Here is a 10,943-nt window from a genome sequence, read left to right as displayed (position 1 = left end):
TTTAAACTACTTAGCATAAGATTCCCTGTTCTAGAAGAACAGATGACGGCTGATGGTCATGGAACGCTTTCTAGATTTCTAATATAGAGAACCAGCTCAAAAAGTCGAAAAGCAGTTCGAGTGCCTGTGACAGCAATATTTGGCAGTTTAACCCTTTCAATAACAAAAAATCAATAAATGGAATAATTAATCATCATTGTTTACTTTACTGGAATTTATGAATAACTTAGGAAACCCAACTATGAGTTACTTTTAGAGTTTCAAGAGAAGTTTAACAGAAGGAAGAAAACCTAAAGCCTATCACTTACTGGGGACCAGTTGTTTAAGTCAATGAGCCTGTGGCTATTTTATTCCCTCTTCTGAGATCCAAGCATCTTCACTTGTGCCTTCCCTCTTATTTATCTTTTTTGGGTCTTTGGAGAATAGCATGGGTACCCTATATTTTATTACCAATATCCATGTATAAGGCTGTTGGTGGGAGGGAGCTGGGAGGAAGAAGAGATGGGGAAGGGAATGTATGGCTTTGAGTTCAGGTGTGGGGAGGAGCAGGAGATATACCAGATCAGTAGAATGAATGCTAATCTGCAACTGACTTGGGTGGAGAGGTGGGGGCATCTCCAGTTCATGACAATGACCTGGCATAAGGGAAGCATCCAAGTGTCAGCTGTCATGTTACTATCTGTGACTCAGGGGATATGGACACTAAAGAGATCACATCTTAGAGACCCAGTGGACAGAGACACCAAGCCACCCACAAAATTTTTAATCCAAAATTTATAAGGAAATGCAAGGACAAGGATTGAAGCAGAGACTGAAAGAGGAGCAGACTGATACAGACCCGACTTGAGACCCTTCCCATGAACAATCATCAATCCTTTATCCTCTGATATGCTTGCAGTTTGGAGTCTAGCATGGCTGCTCTCTGGGAAGTTCCACCCAGCAGCTGACCCAGGTAGATGCAGATACCCATAGCCAAACAGTGGATGGAGGTTGGGGACTGTGATGAGAGAGTAGACAGAAGGACGGTGGGCCCAAATGGGATAAAAACTCCACAGAAATATTAAGAGAGTCAACTAACCTTGACCATTAGGGCTTTCAGAAACTGACCCACTAACCAAAGATCATACACTGACTGGAGCTAGGCCTCCCTGCCCATATGTAGCAGATGTGCAGCTTGGTCTTTATGTGGGTACCATGCAATTAGAATGGGGCTATCCCAAAAACTCCTGCCTTTATTTGGGGATATATTGTTCCAACTGATCTCAGTGGGAGAGTATTGATGTGGCAGGATGTGGGGATACCAGAAGGCCCTACCCACTCAAAGAATAAGGGGAAGGAGGATGGCGGGAGGAGAATTGTGTGAGGTGGTAAGTAGAAGGGGCAGCAAGTGGGATGCAAAGTAAACCAACAAACAAGCAACAATACAAACGAGCTTATGGAAAACTTTTCCATAACAACACATAAGCAGTAGTCTTCATTTGTCTGCATTGTCTGGCTTTTTCTGTGCATTGACATGACTTCCATGTGAGAAGGAAACAATGACAAAGTTTTGGCTATACTAAAACTAAGTAAAACTCTTATTTACTTTATCAAATAATTCTTACATCCAGGCAAGGCATTTTATCAATAATATATTTAACACAAAGAATAGGACCAAGTGAGAATATTTTTAGGAAGATTTAAGAACCCTAGCTACTCTTTGTTGATGAAATCTACAGATATATTTATAATCCATTAAATTATCAATTACTTTCCTTCCTCTCAGAAGTCTTATGAGTAAGCCAGTTTCTCCAGCATGAACAAGTGTAAACTTCTACAAGATTATTAAATATGGTCTTAAATTTTATCGTTATTAAAAATGTGCAGTTACCAGTATGTGCATCACATTAAATGTTCCATCTAGCAAATCTTAGGAATGCATCCTTCTATATGTCCAAGTGCACAAAGCAAATGATTCAGGAGCATAAACTCTGTGGTTTCATGGAATGAATACCAGAAGCTTGAATATTTTAGAGAGATCCATTTATACAAACAAGTATGATTAAATATTATGTAAATGCACTTTCAAAAATCCCATTCCAAACACATAATTCCTTGTCCTATACCTGCTCACTTAGATTCTAATTCTTCTGACTCAAACTTCTTCTCTTTCTATTCTACCACTGGAAACACAAGTAACTTTGACCTTGTTTTGCTGATTTACTTTCTCTCTGTTTCCAATTCTTTTGGTGACATAAGTCATTGCAAAAGATTTCTCAACATGACAGTCTCTACTTAACAGAAAGGGTGATGCTGTACAGTGACACTCTGGAACCAGTGCCCAGAGACTGGGATGATATTCCATATTTGTCTTGCCTGGACATACTACTCTGGAGACTTTAAAATGTATATGGAATGCAAAGAGGAAAGGGACTCGGGGAAAACTGGGAAGCAAAGCCTACACTTTACTTTACCAATCCAGTGAGTGCAGTATTGATCAGTGTCGGAGTGTAGGATGGAATAGCTCAGTGTAATGACCCAGTGATATTCACAATGAGGATAATAGCACAAGGCATAGCACTTAAATATATATGGATGTCAAATACGCATAAAAATAGTCAGTGGAATGTTCCTGGGGTCTCGACTTTCATGTTCCCTTTCTTTTGTCTTGCAATGTGTGTAATGTATTTCAGATTGTATTTAAATAAATAAAGTCTAGGTTTTAAGGTAACCACAGTAAGACAATACATTTTAAAAAGGTACATGTAAAACCCGATGAAGAGAAAATACTAGAAATGAAAACAAAAATCCAAACTGCAATAATTTAAATTAAAGAAGTCAAAACAGGAATGAAACATGGGATTTCAAGTTAGCAAACAGTAAATGTAAAAGAAGTCAAAATTAAAGAATACAGACATTAGAACAAGATGAGCTAAACAAAATTTTTAGTTCTGTGATTAAGAAAAATAACCTATCAGATTGGTAGACTGAGTAAAAATTACGTGTACCTTCAAGGAGAGATTTTGTCAAATTAAAAATGAAATATATTTCACAGAAAAATAATAAAAAAGGTGTTTCATTATGTAAATTGTTACAGAATTTTTAAGTCACATTGTCATTTAATGTAGTTGTTATTTGAAAACAATTTGTTTAAATCAGCATTCTTTCTTTAAACCATCACATCTCTATGTCTCTATAAATATGACTTGGGTTGGAGAGAGAGCTCAGTAGATAAAACAGTTTTGGAACAAGAGGAGGAATCTGAGCTCAAATGCTCATACACTTGTAATTACTAGGGCAGTATGGTGGCTCTTATCCAATGCTAGGATGTGGGATGCTGACCCAGAACCTCAGACCAAGATGGGTAATGAGATTGGCTGAGCAGTCAAATCTGGCTGTGTGTGAGAAAGCCATCATTAATTATAAAGTGTAGTGACAGTGAAGAACTCAGTTGACATATCTCAGACTCCTACATAAGTCACACAGTTAAAGGAACCTAAAGACACAAACATGTACATCACATACACATGCTGGCGTGCTAAAAGATATTTGTAAATTCAGTGATGTGTTCATTTTTGAGAGAAAAATCTCAGTCTGTAGATCAGGCAGGTTGTTTCTCACACCCTCCTTCCTCAGACCTCTGTGGCTAAGATTACAAGTTTGTTACCCACACATCATTCAAGGCCTCTTGATTTCATCTCACACCCTCCTTCCTCAGACTTCTGTGGCTAACATTACAAGTTTGTTACTCACACATCATTCAATCTTGATTTCATGTTAAATGATTAGTTGACAGTGAATTATTTAATAATCCATGGAATGAAAGACTAGTTAGATAGATAGATAGATAGACAGATAGATAGATATAGAAATAGATGATATATAGATAGAGATAATATAGAGATTGAGCTACAGATACAGATAGATGATACAAATTATATAAATAGATATAGATATAGATGATAAAGATAGAGATAGAGATAGATAGAGACATTATATCTGGTTAATGTTGAAAGAAAAAGGAGAAAATTTACTAGTGTGTGGTTCCATCTCTCCAATACTAAAGTACTTTGTTATTAATACAAAGAGTTCCCTTAAATTTTCATAATGTGAGAAATTATCTTCACATAAAATTCAGCTAAACCTCTATTCAGTCTGACGGCTGATCAAGCCAGATGATTTTGTTATTTTGTTCTTTGATTTGTGTTTGTCAGATTGTTTATAATCACCATTACATAGGTTCTCAATGTGCAGGTAAGCCACTGTGCGATTTCCACCCAAAACACGAGGCAGGCAAACAGACATCTCTAGTATACAACATGAAAGAAAAGAGCAAAGGAGAAATGCCCTAGCATGCAGTAGATATTTAATATGTGCTTTTGGATACACATTTAACTTCATGCCCAAAAGTTTATAAAATATTTGCAACTTTTAAGAGACGAAGACAAAAGAATCCTAAATCTTTAAACTAAACTGTTTGCCTTTACTGAGAATAGCTGTTATAACTTCAGTAGTTAAGAATTAGTCTTGATCACATCTTCCAAACTGCCTTCTGTTCAATGAGTAATAGAATATTGATTCACGATCCACTAATTCCAGGGTGTCTTGCTTAACCCTTCCCTATTTAATACTGCAATGTTTTAACTAAGTTAATCTTTAACACTTTTTACTTGAGGCACATAACTTGTCTTGACATATTAGATCTCGTGAATTTAGATTATCCTTTTATAACTCTCAGTAACACTTCAAGGGAAAAAAAAATCCCGTTTCTATATAAAGAAGGAAACTCTTTTGAGGAAGTATTTCATAAGGCTAAGATGTCATTAAATTGAAAGTAAGTGAACAATGAGATATTAATTAATAATAATATAAAACAAATTTTCATAGCAACTATAAAGAATACTTTACTAACCACCAAATTTTCCTAAAGACAAAAGCAAATATTTGCTGTTTATAATAGAAGACATATAAACATAACCATTCATAGTTACAGAGAAGCCTAGGTTAATATACACTGTGTTCAATATGCTAATATGGAATCAATATATCATTGAAATGGGTACAAAAAGGTTCATATAACCATGAAAAAACAGGCAAACTTTCATAAAAATAACAACAACAACAAAACACCATCACCAACAACAAAAACCCAAAATCCCAGACTCAAATGGTGAGAAAAAAATCATATCAGTTAAAAAATTCACATCTAGTCACCTGTAAAATTTCTGAGCCCAGTGAGTTATTTCAACTGCAGACGTAACAAGTCTCTACAAATGCAAAGGGAATTGACAGGCTTAATGTTAAAAAGGGAAGAAAGAAAAGCAAAGCCTCACTTTTGAGTGTACACATTATTAAGTATGCACACTATTATGTTCATATGTGTATGTGCACACATGCACACACACTCACACACATACACACCTTTCAACATTTAGTTGAATATAGAAATGTAACCGAATTTGCAGAAAATCGGTTGACAATCTTCTGGTTTCTTCTTCTTCTTCTTCTTCTTCTTCTTCTTCTTCTTCTTCTTCTTATTATTATTATTATTATTATTATTATTATTATTATTATTATTATTATCAATCCTTGAATAACCATTTGGAAACAAAACAAAACACAACTGGTGTTACTTCTGTCAGTGATGCTGAAGACATGGCTGATGATTTTATTAAGGCCGCTAAACTGTCAGTTTGTTAGTCGTTTTAGCCAAATAATTGAACTTGTTACCCAGTGGGTGAGAATCAACTTTCATAGTTTTATTAAAGTTCATAGTTCCCTAAAGTTATGTAAATGTTTGAATCTAAGATTATTTTCAAGGACCAAAGACATCAGGTGTCCTGGTAGTTTTTAACAGCCCTTTTGGTCAAATCAGAAAGGGTCCCCGCATGGGACGGGGAGCAAAACTCTTTTGCCCTATCAGGCTCTCCGTACTTTCAAGATTCCAGCTTCCTATATAGCAATCTTCTTTAAGGCGGCTCAACAGGAGAGCACCACCTGCATCTGTTTCTGCCATTTCAGGAGATAAGGAAATAGTTTGGACCCGTGCAGGAAGCCATAGGTGGCTGCACTTCCTCCCAGTGAGACATTTTACACTTAGAAACATGCTTTCAGAAGCAACCAGGTCATTCTGTAAGGGTCTGCTGCTCGGAAGTATCATCTTCGCCTTGACCACAGTGCTAGGGTACATTAGGATACGTCACAGAAACGGGATACAGCGCCATGAGCATCACCACCTGCAAGGTCCTAACGAAGATGCCTTGAGAATGTCAGAGGCTGAACGGCTGAAACTCAGTAACAGCTTGCGGGTATACTGCATCATTCATGCATCAACCAGTGATTCGAGTGTGTGGACTGCAGTTAAGGAGACTTGGATCAAACACTGTGACAAAGCCGAGTTCTTCAGTTCTGAGCGTGTGAAAGGATTTGAGTCAGTTGCTGTGAATGACAGTATCCCGTCGCTGATGATGATAAAAGCTTACGTGTATGCCTTTGAGAAATACAAAGGCCAATATAGCTGGTTCTTTCTCACGCATCCCACTACATTTGCTGTTATTGAAAACTTAAAGTATTTTTTGTTAAGAAAGAATCCATCCCAACCATTCTATCTAGGACAGGCTGAACACCATGGAACTCTTGACTATGTGGTTGTGGAAGGAGGGATTGTCTTAAGTATAGAATCAGTTGAAAGACTCAACAACTGTTTCACTATCACGAAAAGCTGTCCCTCTGAGGGAAATCTGATAAGTAAGTTTTCTGAAGAGCATCTGCTTGCGATCTTCCTGAAAGAGGAGGGAGTGTTTGCAGAAAATGCCGAAGATGCAGAGGGGAAAAATCTGTTTAATACAAAAACTATTGGAATGCTTATTAAAGAGGCAATGGCTGACTACCCAGATAAGATAGTTGAAGGATGCTGTTCTGATTTGGCCATTTCTTTCAGTGGACTGACTCCTGGTCAGATGCACGTGATGATGTACGGGGTGTACCACCTTAGGCCATTTGGACATGGTTTCAGTGATGCATTGTATTTTTTACCACCAAATGGTTCTGACAACAATTGAAGAGGAAGATTCTGTATTTAATAACCACGGATGACATGTTGGTTACAGTACTTGCATAAGGAACTCAGTCTCATGTTCCTCTTCTGGCCCAGTCATATGATGTTACCCTACATTAAAATTTACTTTATATTCTTAAATTTTATGCTATTTTTCCTTAAAATGGTCATAAAATGTTCATGTGTTAAAGAAAGTAATGTTTTTATCTCATGCTTTAATAATTACAGCAGTGAAAATAAAGGATGTATGAGTGTATTTGTTTTATATAAAATGGATTATAAACATTAAAATCTGCAGTATGCTTTTGCTTGTTCACTGTAAGCATGCTATAACCATCTTGGGTTTCTAATATATATAATATATACATATCTATTATATATAATTTCATCTAATGCAAATATATTTTGTAAGAAACAAGTAAAACAAATCGAAAACAACCCAAATTTCACTCATAGGCATATAGTCACCACTGAACAACATTTTGCCTATCAAATGACACAACCTATCTTTAATTTGTGCTTTTTAAAAAGCAACAATGTATCTCTGTGCCTTACTTAAACATGGATTTAGACAGTAGATATGGACTGTTTCAAACAAACACTCAAAACACTCATTCTGTCAATTATGTGCAAATGGCCACAGAAAGTGTTGAGGAAAAGTAAAGCTAGAAATGCAATGACATTTAAGTTAGTTTTCCAAAAGTCATTAAGCTACATAGGAAAACTTTGTAATTTCTAAGGCTTTCTTTTAAATCCATTGGATGAAACAGTAAACATTACTTTAATAATTAAAAATTTCCCATTAATAATTCTGCCCCAAATGTACTTAAAGTGTAATGTGTGGTGGAGAGAGGGGAAAGACAGGGCACGTGGTAGAAAGATGGAAAAGATGAGGTTCATCTTAGAAAAAGGTGGAACTACAGATTTGAAGGCGGTGAGGAACAGATATGAGAAAGATGCAGTGAGGTTCTGGCCCAAGCTGTCACCAACAGCCATGTTTGGCCTGAGGTCTTGCTGCACATGGGGGTCTGTATCAATGTCCCAGCCTAGTGTTACCATCATAGCCCATGCAGAAGTCCTTGATCTGAACTGCTACCTGAGGTGTTCTGCTAAGCTGGATCTTCTGTTCTCTTACTCAGCACAGTAGAGATGACAGTCAAGGAGGATGAGTGGGTTAGCTGGCACTAGGGGAATGGGAGTGGGAAGGTGTTCCTGCCACTGTGTTTCATGCAGTGGTACAGGCAAGGAAGAAATGCTCTCCCCACCTTGTTCCTTGACAGTTCTGGTAGGTGGGAGAGTGATCCTGGTGTCATGAGAGTGAAAGGCCTGGCCCTTCACTCTCTGGAGCATTCAGAGAGAAGGCCCTGACAGGGAAGTAGAGCTGGCCCTCATTTCTGCTGTGTGGTTGAGCCAGACAAGAGGATATGAGAGCTGCTAGCCACAGTATTTATTGAGCTAGTGTGGGTAGTGCTGGAGACCTTGCTTTGGTTGTGTGGGCACAGGAGATCTGGTAGGTTGATCACCTCAGCTCTGTCCCAGGTCCAGATTCAGAGGTTTGAGTTCCCCCTCCTAAACATCTACCCCATCAGTGATAGGCTGGTTCCCCTTAAAGGGCCAGTCCCACAGATCCTAAACTGCAGGATCTATATGACACAGGGCAGCAGAGCATATGGAAGGACTATTAGGGATGATCGTATATAAACAGCAGAGCAGAAGCAGAGGCATCCAATGGACCAAGGAGTCACTGAAATGAACATTTGTAAGTAGAGATGTGACAACAGAAGCATACACTGTGTGGTATACTCTGATAAGCTACAGCTTCCACACAAGACTATTTTATTTTCTCTTTTATTCTATCTTATTTTCCTTTGTGAAGTTGAGTAGTTTACAAAGGCTGAGGGAAGCTATGAAGGAACATTGGTGAGTGGAGTTGGGGAGTGTGATGTGAAACTCACAAAGAATCAATAAAATGTTTTTTTTTTAAAGGGCATATAAGGGGAAGTCTAACATGAAGTATCATCACTACACTTTAATTGGCAGTGAAATCACAAACATCAATGGAGCTGGATTACTGAACTATTTTCAAATGAATCGTAATAACAGTTACTTATAAAACTTTCTATGTAACTGAAATACATAGTTGTCATCCAATTACTTAATTTTGTCCTCAGATTCTAACATGACTTTACAGATACCTTCTGTGATATCTTTTGGATATCCAGTAATCATTGATCTTTTTATAAGTTTTATTTTATATTGCAATTTCTGCTTAGCCAAAAATTCACAATTTATAAATATGGAATCACAAGACTTTCAGAATGAGTTTTAGATAAAGGTCTCAAGGTGCACAGTAGTAGGAAATTATGTCAACTATCATCCAGTTAACTTTAACCTTCTTGTGTATCTTATACAGAACACTATGTTATAAAGTTCCAGACACTGGTTAACCTGTCTATTCTTTATTAAATGAAATATATGAGTGATAACTATAAAATGAGGTCACTGAATATAATAGTAAAGATAGTTAAGAGATCTTCTTTGGTGTGAAATTTCAATGTTAATTCTTAATTGATAACTCTAAATTTAGACATATTTTAAAATATCTCAACCTTAGTTGCAACACATTCAATATGGGAATGTTCCCATTGTGTGAGCTACTGAAGTGGTCAGGAAAAGAGGATGTGTAGAGAAAAGTGAGTCATCATCAAAGTCAGTGTCGGGTTTCTATAGCTTTTGCTACAGTCCACCTGTCTTTGGATATAAATAAAGGTCTAGTATGGTGGAAAATGGACATTGCTTACTAGCCGCCTCAAAGCTCTGAATACCCAAGACACAACTCTCGGTCCATATGAAGCTCAAAACAAAAAGGAAGGCCAAAATGTGAAAGCCTTAGTCTTTCTTAGAAGGAATTAAAGGAAATGTATAGCACCCTCTCAGAGTGTGGCACACCTAGACCATAAATCATCAATAATTCGAGACCTAAGAATGCAGTCTTGTGGCAATCCTTGGCATTTAAAAATCTTTATGTTTAATCTTTACATGCCAATATGTTATATTTTATATTATGCTCATTATAACTAGTGAATTTCCAATGCATACTGTCAAACCTTTAAAAAAATCAAGTACTGACAAAATATAATTATATCATTTTATGCAAAATCCTTTTAAAATCTGTACATTTATCTCTGTTTTTAAATCAAGGTTATTTAATTTTTTAAATAATTGAAAAGCAATATAAATCAATGCTTTCTATTTTGTAAAATTTGAATGTTCAAAAATAATTAACCAGATTTTAATTTATGTGTAGCTTATATATTATATGTAAAACACCTAAGGATGTTGATAATGTATACAGGCATGTATCTTCCATAACTGTATCAAACAGAACAATATGATTAGTACATACTTTATCCTGATTTATCAATCTATTCTTCTCTGCAATAAGTAGTACATTTTATGAAATGATTAATGACTACTGGATATCCAAAAAGTCATAGGATATATTAAACTGGAGTAAGAGTATCAAAAGTAAAAATTTTGCATTATAGACAAAAAGAGATATATTTGAGAGTTACTGGAATATGGAGGAATCTCAAAATGCTACTGGACAATATGAGCTATGGCAAAATTCAGAGAATTAAACCAACAGATACATCTACAAAATCCATTTGTATAAACTGCTCAACCAAATCATCTTGTGGCATGAAGTACACCTTGGTAATTCACCACTCCATGCACATTCCCAGAATAGATAAATGAAGGGACTGATTATATAGTGTCAAAGAGAATATTTATTTGCTTTACCCAAAATTATAATTCAAATTAAAGAGATTTTGGATTTGCAAGATTTGATATATTTTATTCTATGTACATTTCTGGCTTCCTGGGTGATTTACTTTTATTATGG

General features: G+C 36.3%; 1 protein-coding gene across 1 annotated transcript; it reads left to right on the top strand.

The window, feature by feature from the left end:
• Positions 1-6,083: 6,083 nt before the first annotated feature.
• On the top strand, positions 6,084-7,040 carry LOC308437503 (C1GALT1-specific chaperone 1-like; the record flags this gene model as incomplete). Its single annotated transcript, XM_080938581.1, has 1 exon — positions 6,084-7,040. The coding sequence occupies one exon, from the start codon at positions 6,084-6,086 to the stop codon at positions 7,038-7,040; it is 957 nt and encodes a 318-aa protein (XP_080794707.1).
• Between the last annotated feature and the right edge of the window lie 3,903 nt (positions 7,041-10,943).

Source organism: Micromys minutus, assembly GCF_963924665.1.
Source record: "Micromys minutus genome assembly, chromosome: 1".
Classification (NCBI taxonomy): Eukaryota; Metazoa; Chordata; class Mammalia; order Rodentia; family Muridae; genus Micromys; species Micromys minutus.
Note: the sequence above shows the minus strand (reverse complement) of the source record. Positions and strands in the feature narration are given on the sequence as shown.